The sequence below is a fragment of the Sycon ciliatum genome, chromosome 4, assembly GCF_964019385.1.
Source record: "Sycon ciliatum chromosome 4, ocSycCili1.1, whole genome shotgun sequence".
Classification (NCBI taxonomy): domain Eukaryota; kingdom Metazoa; phylum Porifera; class Calcarea; order Leucosolenida; family Sycettidae; genus Sycon; species Sycon ciliatum.
In genome coordinates, this window is record NC_088646.1 from 2,123,038 (window position 1) to 2,141,009 (window position 17,972).

General features: G+C 49.4%; 2 protein-coding genes across 2 annotated transcripts; both read left to right on the forward strand.

Annotated features, from left to right (window-relative positions):
* Positions 1–532: 532 nt before the first annotated feature.
* Positions 533–5,726, forward strand: LOC135813861 (vasodilator-stimulated phosphoprotein-like). The gene is made up of 4 exons (XM_065326884.1): positions 533–1,598; positions 2,424–2,589; positions 4,583–4,754; positions 5,158–5,726. Exons 1-4 carry the CDS (start codon positions 1,594–1,596, stop codon positions 5,709–5,711), a joined length of 897 nt encoding a protein of 298 aa, XP_065182956.1. The 5' UTR covers positions 533–1,593; the 3' UTR covers positions 5,712–5,726.
* Positions 5,727–5,799: 73 nt separating this feature from the next.
* Positions 5,800–17,110, forward strand: LOC135813346 (short stature homeobox protein 2-like). The gene is made up of 8 exons (XM_065326446.1): positions 5,800–5,805; positions 6,279–6,406; positions 7,849–7,891; positions 8,812–8,833; positions 9,625–9,652; positions 11,593–11,770; positions 15,327–15,384; positions 16,273–17,110. Exons 1-8 carry the CDS (start codon positions 5,800–5,802, stop codon positions 16,293–16,295), a joined length of 486 nt encoding a protein of 161 aa, XP_065182518.1. The 3' UTR covers positions 16,296–17,110.
* The last annotated feature ends 862 nt before the right edge of the window (positions 17,111–17,972 follow it).

A 17,972-nucleotide genomic window follows, 5' to 3' on the forward strand; every position in this document is an offset into this window, starting at 1 on the left:
GATATGGCAGATCCGAGAGCAAGCCCAAGTCTGCAGAAACACCTTAGCGACCTCACCATCAAAATTGAATGCAGAAGTTACTTGATAGTGATGGGTGCATTCGTTGCAGTGCGGTGACGAGGGGCTAGGCAGAAGTATAGTGCATTTATACGTTTATAGCATAGAGTCGTATACGACTCCCTGATTTATACTAATCACAGTGCATACATGTACATGAATGATGCAGCATAGACTAGGAATTACTGGTAGACGACGGGCACCCATGCCCCTACCCCTGGCCCTGCCCTGGCTGGAGGGCGTGACGGTTGACCTGGAATTCGCTACTTTGTAGATCTACCTGTGGATCCTGACTGTGTAGTCTACCTTTACACTGCTGGAGATGTAGCAGCAGTGACCCAGGCAGCCTTCTGAACAGGCTGTAACTACTGCTGGTGGTGGCTTCTCACGAATCGTACAGGGAACAGCATCTACATGTTGCTGCTTTGCTGCTTGCGACCTCATGAATGCCAACGTTGCAACATAGCCCTCCACTCCAGTCGTTCAGCATTGTCGTCGTAGAGATGTGACGAACTACTTACTTCCTCTGACTTCGTGATGCCAGTGTTGTTCTAGTTTTAGTTGACCTGGTGTGGTGTGGTGTGGTGTGGTCACTAACTAGCAGTTCACTTCGTTCCGTTCCTGACCAACTGGTAACCAGCTGCTACCAGACGCCTGGACGTCAAGCAAGCAAAGACTGAAAGAAAGCTTGCTACCGATACTACTCCGGCGTATGAAGAGGACTTTTGGACCTACTGCTGGGGCATTCTGAACCTAGATACAGCTGGCTCTGGTGCTGCTGCTTCTCTCTACACTGTCAGTCCAGTCCAAGTCCCTTACTTCCCGTTCCAGGATACTTGTAGATGAGAGCCCTCGCTAGTCATAACCACGCACACACTAGTCCGTAGTAATCAGTAAGGCATTGCCATAGCAAGTACACTGGGTAGATCTACCACAAACTCCAGCAGCGCTTCTTGACTTGAACCTGTTTGCTCCAGTGCATACCGATGTGTGTGTAGTGTGCTCGGATCATCCAGTCCAGAACATTATTCCAGCACCTGGATTTGTGTTTCGAATCTGTGCTACAGTACAGTGGCTATTCTTGACTGGAACCTTGCTGGACGCCTGAGCAGGGTCACACTCGCAGTCACAGGGTTACAGAGCCTTCGAGCAGTAGCATTGGTGGACCGCATCGCTGTTCCACGACCAACCGTAATTGCGCAGGCTGAACGCAGAGGGACCAAGAGGTGTAGACGGCCAAGAGGTGTGAGTCCACCTTGCCAGTCGCTAACAGACACGCCATAGTGCGCTGCCTGTTGGGAGTCCTGCTAGCTAGCTGTGGGTCACGCCGGAGCTGAGCTGCTGGCAAGATCTCTCGCGCTCGCTCTCCTTCCCGCGCTGTCTCCTTCTTCGCTTCTCCTCCAGCTCTGTCCGGGAACCGAGGAGGTTCGTGTGTGATGCGGTGACAGGGCGCTGCAGACTCATCTGTAGACTTGTAGTCTCCAGTTCTCACCTTCAACAGCAGACAGCTTGACGTGAGGGCGGTTCACACGAAGTATGAGGTGAGTTCTAGCGGCGTACACACGCAGGCAGGGCTGGGGGTGATCAATTTCACGGTGCTTGTGTGTGTGTGTGTGTGTGTGTGTGTGTGTGTGTTATGTGACCTTGCCATCACCTTTTGTCGAAAGGAGAAATGTGTCGCATGGCTGGAGGCCGAAACTCTTTGACATGGGACGTCCGATACGGCGATAGCGGGTAACGGTGTCTGTGAGCTGAAGCTGTCGCTCTCTTCTGTAGTACTAGCCCATATATATACTGTGGCCTTTATAGTGTTCTATGACCACTGAGTCACACTGAGTGTGACCATCCAAAAAGAGATTTTGTTCTTTTGCGGAGGAAGTAAAATTATGTACATGTAGATGCGAGGAAATCGCGATGTTGCACGCCGAAACTCGGCGAAAGCAGTTCGGCCACAGCTATTCGAGATGCATGTTGTCGAATACATGTGTTCGTGACACTTGGAGGTATTCGATAGCTAGCCCGGATTTGGTTTGGGTGCAGGTTGAACGAGCGAAGACAGGCGGATTTGTCACAACGGACCCGCTCTACGTCCATGCGGACAGGCCAGTACTGGCGGAGCCCAAGCTTTTGCTTTTCAGAGATGAATGCGTGTGTGTTATGTGCACAGACTCAGTCATGTGCGTGTGTGAAGGTGTGCTTGCACGCAGTTACACCGAGTTATCTTCCCAGGAAGCGGATAATCGCTCAGGCTCTTGTTCGTTCGGTAACCATGTTGCAAATGAGCCTGACTTCTGTACTTCTGTACTTCTTTGCGTGTATGCGATGTGTTTTCCGTTGGTGCTCGTTACTTGCTTGCTTGCATACAGCGAGCGGCAGACTGCCCAGGCGCAGGCGACTGTCCTGGTGTACGACGACAAAGTGAAGAAATGGACGCCAGCCCAGCAGCAGAACACGCCATCTGCAGTGCAGCTTTTCGTCAACGACTCGACGGCCCAGTCCAGAATCGTGGGCAGGAGGATGTCGGACATGCAGGTATGCGACCCAGCCAAACTCTTTGTTCAGTCTGCCCGCAAACATGACAAGATAGCAATGCGGTCGCTACCCAGTCACTCCAGAATATCCATGAGTACAAATTGCACTGACAAAATAGGCGTGCAGTTTGCAAACTCACAGTCTGTTACGTAACAGCTTCTCCGGTATGTACATGTATCTCTCTCCTTGTGTAGTACAGTACACAATCATACACAATCATGATGAACATGAAACACGCTGTGAGTGTGAGCTCAGTGCTCATTACATGCTAATTCACCAGGTACTGATGAGGGTGCACGGCAAGTCTGGTTTTGAAGATTTACACCGAATTCCAACGTTAGCCAGACATGCTCAGTGCATGGTGCCGAATCCTGCCCACCTAATCAATCGCACAGGCTGAACGCATCAGGTCATCTTGGGCACCCTGTAAGAAGACCTTAGGGTCTGTTGGGAATGCCCAAGTAAAATAATAAAATACAATACAATACAATACAATACAGATCAGGCCGGTGGACATGTACATTAACTAAAGTTTTCCTACTTTTGCACGCATACTGCACTCATACTCCAAGTTACACAGCTTCATGACTGAACATGCAGATACAAGTTCGCATGGGGCTGTATTTTTTCTCTCCAAAACTTGACCCCTGCGGCACGTACAAAACTGTGTATATTTCTTGAGCGGCGCTATACAAACATCCACAAGCTGGAGTTATCTACATGACTGTACATAGTCCATATGCAAGTTCAATTTACGTCCATACGTTATCTTTTTCTTCTACAAATGAGAGTCCTCCGGCTCGGTAGAGTGCTCAATATTCGTTGGAATAGAGCTATCTTACACAGGGCACAGAGCTATCTTACACAGGGCACAGAGCACCACGCATCATTCGTTGGTATTAATAGTTTCATGGCGCATAGGCAATCATCGGATCCTTCTTCGTCTAAGAATTTCCAGTAATAAGTTCCCGTCCCGCAGTTGACCATCGTAGTCCGTCAGACTTCAATTCACTGTGAGCACTAAAATGATAGCATACGATATTCATAAAGAATGCATTATACCGGTACTGACAAGTCCAGGGCCGTAGCAGCTGGTCCGGCTTTGGCTTTGGCCGGACCACAGAAGTGCCCAGAATGCAGGATGTTGCACCCTAATTTCACTTTTTTTTCCCGGGGGACACCCCCAGACCCCCTCCAGCCGAACCACCTCCAACGGCAGTGCTACACGCCTCTAGTCATAATACTAGAACTTCTCTAGAAGGTAGGATAATAAAAGCCGAAGAGGAGAGGCTAGCTAGAGTCAAAATCCACCTTCATCATAGTGTACAGGTCAGAACATGGACGTATACAGTAGAACACAAACTACTGTAAGACATGTAGATATAACGAGGAAGCAAATCTAACGTTTTAACGGATGACATTTCTTCGTTGTAATAAGATCCGTTGAGGCCGTACTGCTTCATATACTGTAAAAGCAGAAATTTTCGGTGGTGTTTTATTTTCGGTAACTTCGGTGCCGACAATTTTTACCGAAAATAAAACGCACCGAAAATTTCGGTACTACCGGTACTGTATACATTTAGTACTAGTACACTTACCTGGAAAACGGGTTTTACCGAAAATTTCCCTCTACCGAACCGCCGATTTTGGAGAATACCGAAAATATTACACCACCGAAAATTTCTGCTTTTACAGTAATATTGTGTGTGGATATGCCGGAATACTGCAAGATCGTTAACATACCTTCTCGTTAACCTACGAATTTTGGACAATCGTTAAATTTGTGACTCGTTATAATAACATGTCCTACAGTATCACAAACATGTCTCTAAGACAAATAATTCAGCCAGAAATACTAGTACATATCCACGGTAGTAGACAATCGCTGCAAGATGCGTTGATTTACTGGTGTGTGTGTGTGTGTGTGTGTGTGCGTGTGTGCGTGTGCGATAATGTGCGTTTGCGGGGATGTGTGCCGACGTACAATTCCTAGGTCACCGTCAATACACAGCTTTATAAAGGCATGGTGTTCAACGCCGCTTCTAAGACTTTCTATCAATGGAGAGATCCAAGGAACGTGTATGGCCTGAACTTTCAAGATCCGCAGGTTGCAGCAACCTTTGCCAGTGCCGTTGGAGACGCTCTGAAGCAACTGACAGGTGGTGGTAAGAGGACTGTCATTTGTCATTTGGTGTGCTTTAAAAGTAGCAGGCCTTGCTTGGTCACGGTGCTGTGAAGCCGGAGCTGTGCACGGCTGTGGGCTGTGGAGTTCTTGATACCCTGTGATTGTGAGCATGTCAGACTGAGTGCAGGCTTGGGTAAAGCATCATGGGTGCAGGCTTGGGTAAAGCATCATGGGTGCAGGCTTGGGTAAAGCATCATGGGTGCAGGCTTGGGTAAAGCATCATGGGTGCAGACCGTGTACACGGAACGGAGTGCATGGTGATGACGTGTATGACAGAGCCTCTACACAGCATGACACTCCAAGTTACAACAAAACCGTGCTCCATTTTGTCTACATTGTTACATGATGCTGAAGGATATGCTCTTGACATTGTTCTACTATAGGTGGACAGCAGCAGCAGCAGCAGCAGCCTCCACCACCGGCCAGGTCACAACCACCGGCACAGCCAGCACGTCAACAGGCTGCTCCGGCCGCGGCGCCACAACCACCGCCGCAGCAGCCACAGCGTGCCCCCGCGCCGCCAGCAGCACCCCCGGTCCCAGCCGCAGCGCCCACGCCACCCCCAGCTCCAGCCGGTCCACCTGCACCGCCTGCTCCAGGGCCAGGCGGTCCACCGGCACCTCCGCCTCAAGGACCACCTGTACCACCGCCCGGAGGTGGAGGTGGTGGCGGCGGCGGTGGTGGACCACCTCCACCACCGGGCCCCCCTCCACCGATGGCTAGTAATGGCCCGCCCGGACCTCCTCCACCACCGTCATTGTCTGGGAGTGGTGGTGGTGGTGGTGGACGTGGCGGTGGCAGCGGCAGTGGACTAGCCGGAGCTCTAGGAGCAGTCAAACTGAAGAAATCCGACACGCCTGTGAGTCCTCTTGGCAAGAAAGAAACTATTACTAACTCTTGTAGTTGCAACTACCCACTCTCAAAAATGTGTGCTTGAGCGCAAAGCAACCAGTCTGTGTTTACATAGGTGCTACCGGTATGACTTTATGTATGATTGCTGTGCTGTGTAGTGTGTGGCTTCAAGCATGGATGTATGCACACAATGCACTGCATGCTATGTAACACAGTGGAGTTGCAGAAAAACATGTACCACATCAAACTTGACACCTCAGTCTCATGTCGCAAGCCATGCAATTAGCTGATCATGGCCTGGCTTCGGTGCAGTAGGGTTTCAATGCATGTGCTGTGACAAACTCACTAGACTGATGTTCTGTATGTACGTATGTACCTTACTGAGACGTTTCCTAGGCAACCATGACCCTGACTAGTTGAGGAAGACCCCCTGAAGTTTTCTTGGGCTGCGTAAGCTGTGGCATGGTGAAGCTGATGATGCACTGGATATGTTACACTAGGTGAATCACTAGTACGTGTGTTGGTATATGCCGATGTCAAGGATTAATGTCATGGACTCATGATCCTCATGGATGATGACTGTCATGGAATGATGTCATGGATGATGTCATGGAATGATGTCATGGATGATGGACTTGTACTTCTTCTATAGGATGGAGGAGGAGGAGGTGGCGGCGGCGGTGGTGGCGGCGGCGGTGGCGGCGGCGGAGGTGGAGGAGGTGGTGGAGGAGGTGGAGGAGGTGATATGATGAGTGAGATGGCTAAAGCTCTCGCCCGGCGGTAAGCCAGCATATACTGACCTGCATATACCTGTGTATGCTGATCTGCATGTATCTGTGTATGCTACTAGTATACCTGAGAGATAATGTAGCAATACTGGAGTGGATATGTGCGCGGTGGGCTGTGTTAGCTCCTGGCTAAACAGCCCCCTTATGACTCGTAGAAGACAGGTTTTATAGTTTCTGAAGGGCCTAGTGTTATTATTACAGAAGATGTATGAAGTCAGGAATATGGCGTGTAGAACAAAACTTAGAGAAAGAGAAGAGGAGAACCACCGGAGCATGCGCTCTTCTAAACCTGATGGGTTCTAACAAGAGTAGATAAACAAGAGTTTGCAACTCCAGATCTCTCCTGCACAATCTGCAGATACCCCGCCCACGGCGGAATTTTTTGTTGACGTCACCCTTTTTCAGAGAAACGCGCAGTTTGCCGCAGAGCAGTGTGAGAGCACGTGCTGGGCACCGACCTTGTAGTGTAAAGCCCGGCCAAGGGTACGAGGGAAAACTTTCCGGAAGACTCGCAGCGCGTGCGTCGTCGAAAAGATTACGTCAACAAAAATTCCGCCGTGGGCCTACCCATCCGCGAGTTGCACACTCTTGTTTATCTACTCTTGGTTCTAATTACTATGGCAAAGAAACGGGAAATATGAATAGTGAGTACAGAGTATCTTGTACTGCATGGATGTATTCGTATAAGTACACTTGTTTACAGCTGCATCAACCGAACCGATTACCTTGCCGTAAACGGCTTTGGCGTGGCAACCTTTTTGTTCCATTTCTTCTCAAAGTACAGCATAGAATTGCTGACATGTGGACACTGGTGCAGGGCGCAATCCGATTTTATTGAGCAGCACTGTACATGTAAAAGTCGCTTATTGTACACATATAGGATTCATAGAAAGAAGAAAGGACAATTTAGATTAAAAAATAACAGTCCACCACGGTTTCCGATTTTCAACACTGGCAAAAACCGATTAATTTTGTTTTCAAGTCACTTTCGTTTCAATTTGTTAGTGCAAAGGCGCAAGCGAAGGCTTGTTCCAAACTAGAGCTTTGAAAAGATAGGGAGGCTATTTTGGGCACATGTGTTCTCAGTCGCTGGTGTGAAGTTAGTGACTGGCTCTCTGATCTTGGTACACCCATGCATGTACATGTGTGTGTGTATGTGTGCGTGTGTGTATGTGTGTGTGTATTTGTGTGCGTGTGTGTATGTGTGCGTGTGTATGTGTGCGTGAGTGTATGTGTGTGTGCGTGTGTGTGTGTGTGTGTGTGCGTGTGTGTGTGTATGTGTGTGTGTATGTGTGTGTGTGTGTGTGTGTGTGTGTGTGTGTGTATGTGTGTGTGTGCATGTGCATGTGTGTGTGTGTGTGTGTGTGTGTGTGTGTGTGTGTGTATGCCGGTGTGTGTGTGTCTCCTGTGTGTTGTTTGAATCACTGCTTGTAGGAAGAAAGCAACCAACGCTGGAGGTGAAGGTGGGCCGGAAAAGGTAGGCCACGGGCAGATCAGGGCAAAGTGTATTGGCACAATGCACAGTACACTACCCTGAGCATGCGCAGCATTATGGCACAATATCGCGAAGAGCACACAAACTCCCACTGGTGCCCCCTACACCTGGGCTAAATTTGATACTGCGCACCAATCAATGAGCCACACTGCTAAGGTCAATGATCTATTCGAGTAGACATGAGGTTAGCACTTCACTAGCACGTGACATCACACAGAAACGGCAGAACGGACAACCGGCTCACACTTACTTCTAGTTTTGTTTCCCTGCGTATTGTCAGCGTAGGCGATCTGCACTGCATTGATAATCTGACCAGATCATAGGCAGACAGTCCTGGGGACTCCATTCCCTGATCATCTGCAAAACTCAGTGCTACATGTACATGTATATCCCACTACTAATGCCACCCAATGCCACCCTACTAAGCCATGCAGTCGGGGCTGTCGTCATGGGTGCTGTGTTGAAAGATTCTAAGTTGCTGGCAAAGCACTGACACACTGACATGCTGTCCTGGAATGTTGTTTCCCTGCCGCACGGTCAGCGTGTTGTTAATGTGAGACCCTGTTCACTTTTGCCTATGCGTGCTATGTGTCACGGTGTGTGTGTGTGTGTGTGTGCGCACGCACGTTCGTGCGTGTGTGTGTGTGTGTTTGTGTGTGTGTGTGTTTGTGTGTGTGTGTGCATGTGTGTTTGTGTGTGTTTGTGTGTGTGTGTGCATATATATGCGTGTGTGCATGTGCGTGTGTGCGTGCATGTGCATGTGTGTGCATGTGTGTGTGTGTGTGTGTGTGTGTGTGTGTGTGTGTGTGTGTGTGTGTGTGTGTGTGTGTGTGTGTGTACATGCATGTGTGCGCGTGTGTACGTGTGTGCGTGTTTCTGTACTGTGGGTATCCATGCTGCAGAAAGTCCAGCAGCAGAATTCAGGTTAGTCATGCATGCAGGTTCAATCATGACTTTCTTCAAGCAAAATGAAAGTGAAATGATGTAATTTAGTACAAGTTAAGACCGGTACAAGACAGGTAAGGGAACAGGAAGCAGAAGAAGTGAAAGATAGAGGGGCGTGGGAATTCCAGGAAAAAAAAACAGCAAGCAAATTATATTTAAGTGGTGCTGTAGTGTTTACATAATGTATCGACTTTTCAGTCAAATCAGACGGCAAGAAGCGCGAGCTCCGATGTTCGGAGCAGACACTTTCTTGTATCGACTTTTGTCACACATATCAGCACCCACTGTGTGCACTGTCAGTACCCTCATCCGTTCCTGCAGTGTCTCGCGGCTAGAGACATGTGTGGGTTCCTTCCACCATCATCAGCACATACACTACATTTTCCATACTCAGTTTCCCTTCACTGTACCATACGCACTGACCTTGTAAGCATGCACACACACACACAAACAAACAAACACACACACGCGCGCGCATGCGTGCACACACACATAAACAGACACACACAAACATACATCCAGGCACACACACCATTGGCACTTTCTAGATATCATACTTACAAAGCGTTCCGGAGCTTTCCGGAACTCTGGATCAGTTGTTTGGAATATAGCAAGACGTAAATACTATAGATGTTGGGCTAGCAATGTTTTGTTAGGAAAAGGTGCAAACCGATGCTGCAACTGGATGAGAGACTTCTGAGCACACATGCATGATAACACGTCTTTGAGTAGTCGTTTGTATTTCTATGTGTTTTCCTGTTGGTGTGCAGTATCCAAAGATGCGCCAGACAGCAATGGGTAAGTCGGAGTGCGGATTCCAGCAAGCACTGCAGCAGCAGCAGCAGCAGCAGCAGCAGCAGCAGCAGCAGGGGCGTACGCCGCTCGCCTCCAGGAGTGGTTCCCATGCCAACTGATGAACCACCATTACACACAATTGAAATGCTGTTTTTCGTACCCCACAGAGTTTCTGCATATTCTCCTCAGACTGGGTGACATCCACAAGCTGCTGGACGATGTCATTGCTACGCATTTATGGTTTTAAAAGACTGAACGTTTCCCCGTTTTATGGATGTTTTGTTCAGTATGACGATTGCATGCAGTCTTGAAAGCTGCCTAAGTTTCGAATCATCTGGAGCAAACATCACACAGGGCAAGCAGAAGCCACCATTGCATGCCTGTCAAAAGACTATCCAGGGTAACTCCTCCAACAAGGATAGTTGAAAGCGGCGCTGTTTGCCATCCATCTGGATACGCACAGGAAATGAAATCCTTCGCCTGCGGTGGCGCACAATGATTGTCGATGACGGAAATCTTTTCCGTGTCCAGCAAATTTCGGGGGACTGGATTCCACTGTGGACGTCGACTTTCAGAATATCCCTTCCAACACACTCCCATGTCATTGAAGTAAGTTTTGGATGATCCAGCAGCTTCCAACAACGGTCGCTCTACAGCTTCGCCGACGATTTCTTCCTCAGCGCTGCTCGTTGCATGCATACTTCACTTGCACGTCAGGTGCGTCTGCATTCTCATCTATCGCTTGACCTTTGCCACTAGCACTGGCTACACACTTTGCCTGCAGCTCAAAATAGCTCTGAATAGAGCGCTGGCCCTCTGGATGTCGACTCTTCATTTTTCGAAAGCATCGTCAAAACACGACCAACTTTGTCAAAACAAACTCCAAAAGAAAATTTGACTCTGAGATCGAGGAATCAGGCGATGTAACTAGACTAGAGACTTTGTTGAACCCATCATGGGTTCAGGCATGGCCCAGTTCAGTAGATCTACGCTGTGTCCCACTCCCAGCTCCCACCTGGGCTAGTCACCGTCCTCGGACCGGCAGGCGGACTCCAGACATGCACTGCATGCACTTGCACTGTGAGTCTGTGAGCGCTGGGCCTGGATCAAAAAACTCTCTGTACCCATATCGAATTTGTTTTACTGGTTCCCGGGCATCCCGGGAACCGCCCTATGTACGCCCTGAGCAGCAGCAGCAGCAGCAGCAGCAGCAGCAGCAGCAGCAGCAGCAGCAGCAGCAGCAGACAACACTAGCCTCAGCCATGCAGACAAACCATCACGGGATGTCTTTTCCGACACAGCTTGTCCACAGTTGTTGGGTAGATACTAGATAGGAAGCGCACTGAGTCCATGCAGGTCATGTGTTTGTCTGTCCCAGCCCAAGCCCTGTGTTTAAAACCTGGGTTTTGGTGGACAGTTCTGAATAAGTCGTTTCCAACCAGCATACAGATGTAACCTATCATCTGAGCCGTACTGTCTCGTGTACGTGTGCTCTACAGTGGTACATGATATCTTCTATCGGACAGGTTTTGGGTGCTGCACTGCCTGAACACCACATACACTGGGATACAGGGTTCTAGCCAGGTCAAAATAGTATTGGGGGGGGGGGGGGGGCAGGGAAAACAGTTGCCCCGTAACCCATGATTTTTCCATTTTCAAAATAACCTGTCTTGCACTGCGAGATGCAACGTATTGGAGCAAACACCTGAGTTCACCCCAGACGAATGTGCCTTTACGAACCCTCCAGTACTGACTATCGACTGCATTTTCGTTGAATGGCATGAAAAAACACAAATATCGGAATATGAGTAGGGGCGCTCCCCCCCCCCCCTTGGCTAGAACCCAGGGATGTAGTACTGTACACACGTCTCTGCTCTATTCTCAGTTGAGGCTGATTTCATCTGCCTCTACTGCCTTTTGTTTCTACACTGTGACACTCTTAGGTCAAGGCCCGTCAAACCATCCGATGCTCGTGCTGCCTTTTCCAGGACGTCCTCACCCCCAGTTTCCTTCAACAAATCCGGCGCCGGATCCGGTGGGAGCAGCACGCTAGGACGGCGTGGTAGCTCGGTAACTCCAGGCGCGGCCGCTACTGCCGATGACTTGCAGAAACTCAAGCAGGTAAGCTGGCATGGCACGTAACCATGGCAAGTAGTATTGGATATGATGAGTAGAATGCATTCATGCTATTCGGTTCGGCTTCGTTTCCCTGTGATCAAGCTGCATTGGGAAGTTTTAATAGAGAAGAAAAAAGTACATGTACCATATTTTACCGGTTATAAGTCTACCCGCATGACCTAAAAAGTTAAAACGAACTAAAAAAGGGGCAGTCAACTCACAGTCAGGGCTTAGCCATTACTAGAGTCCTCCCAATTCAAGTTGCCCATGGGGGAACATATTTTTTGGCCACTTTAGGGGTCGTCCGTATTTTTCGAAAAATAAAAAAACACGTTCTCAGGCAAAAAGGGGGTGGGTGGTCGAGTGTGCTGGCGGAATTTAATTTTTTGATTTTTCGTACTTTTTTTTTTTTTTTTTTGCTCCAGTGACTTTCATACATTTGTTGCACTGATATGATATATAGCTGACTGTGTACTGTAGACGTAGTGTAGGATCGATTGTCGCAAACACCAGTATCTACTATGATATACATGACTTTTCATGTACTTGTAGTTGTAGGACGGTGCATGGCCGTGACGTCGGTAGACCTTCTACTCACTGTACATAGCTACTAGTACTTGACACAGGTGCAGTCTGAAAACATGGGGTCAGGAGTTCTTATTTTCGAGCTGGGCATCGGTAGAAATCAAAAAAATAATGGGAAAAATGGGGGTGGGTGGGTCAGAGGCAATTTTGCACGAGGACGGATTTTTTAATTAACCGGCCTAGGCCTGTGGGACTGCCCTATTCAAAATTTAATAATAATAATAATAATAATAATAGTTGATAAATATGGTGGTAAAGACACACCTGGCAATATGGCGGTAAACACACGCCTGCCCACACACGCTCTCTAGGCTGCAAAGTTCTGGCACAGAGCTCTCCTTCTCACCACCACCACCATCAGTTCGCGCCTGGCGCCTGGTCGATGCATGGCTGGTGGTATCCGGCATAGCAGGCTGGTACATCAAGTAGCGCATGGCACATAGATGATGACACAGCAACGACATAGCTCGATTGCGACGTACGTTTCGTCCCCGCTGGACTCATCAGGCAATCTTCTTCTTGGATGTCTTCATACGGAGCTTGACTCGGGAGAATGAAGTCGAAGACACCACTGCAGCTGTACTTATGGTTGATAAATATGGTGGTAAAGACACACCTGGCAATATGGCGGTAAACACACGCCTGCCCACACACGCTCTCTAGGCTGCAAAGTTCTGGCACAGAGCTCTCCTTCTCACCACCACCACCATCAGTTCGCGCCTGGCGCCTGGTCGATGCATGGCTGGTGGTATCCGGCATAGCAGGCTGGTACATCAAGTAGCGCATGGCACATAGATGATGACACAGCAACGACATAGCTCGATTGCGACGTACGTTTCGTCCCCGCTGGACTCATCAGGCAATCTTCTTCTTGGATGTCTTCATACGGAGCTTGACTCGGGAGAATGAAGTCGAAGACACCACTGCAGCTGTACTTATGGTTGATAAATATGGTGGTAAAGACACACCTGGCAATATGGCGGTAAACACACGCCTGCCCACACACGCTCTCTAGGCTGCAAAGTTCTGGCACAGAGCTCTCCTTCTCACCACCACCACCATCAGTTCGCGCCTGGCGCCTGGTCGATGCATGGCTGGTGGTATCCGGCATAGCAGGCTGGTACATCAAGTAGCGCATGGCACATAGATGATGACACAGCAACGACATAGCTCGATTGCGACGTACGTTTCGTCCCCGCTGGACTCATCAGGCAATCTTCTTCTTGGATGTCTTCATACGGAGCTTGACTCGGGAGAATGAAGTCGAAGACACCACTGCAATCAACCATAAGTACAGCTGCAGTGGTGTCTTCGACTTCATTCTCCCGAGTCAAGCTCCGTATGAAGACATCCAAGAAGAAGATTGCCTGATGAGTCCAGCGGGGACGAAACGTACGTCGCAATCGAGCTATGTCGTTGCTGTGTCATCATCTATGTGCCATGCGCTACTTGATGTACCAGCCTGCTATGCCGGATACCACCAGCCATGCATCGACCAGGCGCCAGGCGCGAACTGATGGTGGTGGTGGTGAGAAGGAGAGCTCTGTGCCAGAACTTTGCAGCCTAGAGAGCGTGTGTGGGCAGGCGTGTGTTTACCGCCATATTGCCAGGTGTGTCTTTACCACCATATTTATCAACCATAAGTACAGCTGCAGTGGTGTCTTCGACTTCATTCTCCCGAGTCAAGCTCCGTATGAAGACATCCAAGAAGAAGATTGCCTGATGAGTCCAGCGGGGACGAAACGTACGTCGCAATCGAGCTATGTCGTTGCTGTGTCATCATCTATGTGCCATGCGCTACTTGATGTACCAGCCTGCTATGCCGGATACCACCAGCCATGCATCGACCAGGCGCCAGGCGCGAACTGATGGTGGTGGTGGTGAGAAGGAGAGCTCTGTGCCAGAACTTTGCAGCCTAGAGAGCGTGTGTGGGCAGGCGTGTGTTTACCGCCATATTGCCAGGTGTGTCTTTACCACCATATTTATCAACCATAAGTACAGCTGCAGTGGTGTCTTCGACTTCATTCTCCCGAGTCAAGCTCCGTATGAAGACATCCAAGAAGAAGATTGCCTGATGAGTCCAGCGGGGACGAAACGTACGTCGCAATCGAGCTATGTCGTTGCTGTGTCATCATCTATGTGCCATGCGCTACTTGATGTACCAGCCTGCTATGCCGGATACCACCAGCCATGCATCGACCAGGCGCCAGGCGCGAACTGATGGTGGTGGTGGTGAGAAGGAGAGCTCTGTGCCAGAACTTTGCAGCCTAGAGAGCGTGTGTGGGCAGGCGTGTGTTTACCGCCATATTGCCAGGTGTGTCTTTACCACCATATTTATCAACCATAAGTACAGCTGCAGTGGTGTCTTCGACTTCATTCTCCCGAGTCAAGCTCCGTATGAAGACATCCAAGAAGAAGATTGCCTGATGAGTCCAGCGGGGACGAAACGTACGTCGCAATCGAGCTATGTCGTTGCTGTGTCATCATCTATGTGCCATGCGCTACTTGATGTACCAGCCTGCTATGCCGGATACCACCAGCCATGCATCGACCAGGCGCCAGGCGCGAACTGATGGTGGTGGTGGTGAGAAGGAGAGCTCTGTGCCAGAACTTTGCAGCCTAGAGAGCGTGTGTGGGCAGGCGTGTGTTTACCGCCATATTGCCAGGTGTGTCTTTACCACCATATTTATCAACCATAAGTACAGCTGCAGTGGTGTCTTCGACTTCATTCTCCCGAATAATAATAATAATAATAATAATAATAATAATAATAACCGGGAAATTGTGGCCCCAAGTGCAGGGGGTTGACTTATAACCTGTCAAATAAAGTACTAGTACTTATCTTGGAGGTCAAGATCAGGGGCACTGGACTGAGACATTTTGCAAGATGATACAGTGTTGGATTTCTGCTGCCTGCTTGCTCTACACTTTGTGTTTGACTTGTTCTCTTCTCTTCTCGAACTCAACATTGCAGGAGATAATGGCTGAAGTGAAGAAGGAAATACAAAGTGCTAAAGAAGAGATCCTTCAAGGTAAGCGCCAGCCCACCCGCAGTGCGGATCCGTGCCTCAGCTCTACACTGTGGTATCCTGTTCTCCGGGCTGCTGAGTATGCATGCAGGTTGCGAGTGATCCGACACGCTGGGGTGGACATAGGCACATGATTCCAGCTGGACCGTCTGCATGCTCTACAGAGTGCAGTGCGTATCAGCAAATCCATTGAGCCGCGCCACACAGCACACACTGGATCACTGTGACCCAGTCCGGCTACACTACATAGAGCAGGGCTACTACCGTGTATAACCGTGATTACATCCAGCTATAGCGTGACTGAGATCATCAGCCTATAGGGCACCTACCAGACCGGTCTGCGTACATTCTGGCTTTGCATCCTCCTCGTCTTCACCAATCATGCATAATGCACGCATACTATCGGATATATTTGGCTGGAGGTATAGCTGAGCTTGCTCCTAGACTGAGAGCAATCCTCCAATATGCCATACCAGTCACACCACCACCACCAACCCCTGCCGCCGCCGCCACCTCCACCCTGCACCAGCGCCATCACCAGCAACTTGGAAAATACAGTAATAGTAGATTTGTGTCGGTTTACATCTATATATGGGTTGGGACTGAACACAAACCTATACTGAGTATACAGACGGCCTCTAGTGAATTCTCTCTAGGCTCTGTGTTGCCGTATATTTCCGCTTTTAAAAGGTGCATGCACGCATTTGTGTGTGTGTGTGTGTGTATAATTTTGTATGTGACATGTATGTGCACTGCGTGCATGTGTATAACTAGAGTGTCCTGCGTGTCCTGTGTGTCCCGGTGCATGTGGGTATGTGTGTGCATTGCCCTACATGTGGGTATGTGTGTGCATTGCCTTGCATGTGGGTATGTGTGTGCATTGCCTTGCAGCTATTATGGGCTTGCGGAACTAACAAGTGATCGTCACCAGCGCACGCGCACGCACGCAGCCGGAGGTTGCGAGGTTTGCAACAGTGGCCGTGAGTCCTTCAAGTGCCAGCACACCCATAGTTTCTCAACCCGGTGGCGGGATGTTACAGAAACGAATGCTGCCGGCAACTCACTCAACTCACCGTTTGACTGCAAGCTACAAGTTGCCGTTGCCTTGCCGTTCCACATCCGCCAATGCTCCGTACCCCAATTCGGGCTGTGCAGTGGCACCATGCCACATGCATGCCCATTTTTTATCATTGCAAGTCCACTGCATCACCTCAGCAGTACATGCCCCCATCACCTCAGCAGTACATGCCCCCATCACCTCAGCAGTACATGCCCCCGCCGTGCGTTATGCTAGTCTTTAACTTATGCTTGAACGATGCTTGCGTTAGATTTTGACGACAATTTTCTCTACTCAATGTGATTCTGTGTCCCGCTCAATGATTGTCTTGTCACATAATTGTTCCCGTCTTGCCTACCCGGGGTTTTGTATTCTTAGGTTTTTCATAATTGTAGTCGTGTGCCGCGGGGTGGAGCTGTGCTTATTGCAACTCGCTGATTCCTTTGTTATCGTCGCCATCATGTGCCACGTCTGCGGCACCCGCCAGTGACGTGACTATTACCATCATAGTAAAGCCTCTCTTTTTGTGTCTCAACAGTTACAGACTGCAAATACTTGCCCTCTAGTACGCATACGGAGTATCTTCTGCGACTGTCTGTTCATAATCCAGCCATACTTCATCACTGTCTGATCATAATGCATTCTTCTCGTGTGATTGCTCACATAGTCAAATGCTTCTTTTTGACCGTGTACTGACCTGTGCAGACTCTTCAGAATATGAACTGTAGGAGCTTGAGTCAGTGCTCCAGTGACTGGCTCTTGGGCCGGGTCGTCTGCCCCATTTTGTACCTACTCAAGTACAGTAAAACCTGTGACTAGCGACCACCCCTTGGGGCCAGAGAAAGCGGTATTCAGTGGCAGGTGGTCCATAGTTAGAGGTTTGCACCGCACCACCATATATGAATGTGAGACCGTCCGTACCTGGCAAAGTGGTCTGTAGTACCAGCCTGGTCGCTAGTCATGGTGGTCTGTGGTACCAGCCTGGTCGCTAGTCATGGTGGTCTGTAGTACCAGCCTGGTCGCTAGTCATGGTGGTCTGTAGTACCAGCCTGGTCGCTAGTCATGGTGGTCTGTAGTACCAGCCTGGTCGCTAGTCATGGTGGTCTGTAGTACCAGCCTGGTCGCTAGTCATGGTGGTCTGTAGTACCAGCCTGGTCGCTAGTCACGGTGGTCTTTAGTTACAGGTTTTACTGTATACTTTCCCTCATGTATACATTGAAGTACACACAGCATAGACGAACTTACTTATTAGTATATTAGTAGACCAAACAAATCGGGTCACTGGCCTCTATGGCTGCTGCAGTGCCGCATTTGAAGTTGTGCGTGTTTGTCCTCCAGAAGACCACCTTCCCGGATCCATGCAATATTCATGTCGTGGTCTGCTTGTATTGATAGAGGCCAGCCGCCTGAGCTCCACAGTTCTCCAGTTTGTTTACCTGATGCACCCTCCCCCAGGCTTTGTGCAAGCAACCTTGGATCACCACATGTCCTTAAAAAAAGATCACGGTTCGCGAAAGACTCGGCTAGAGGCCGA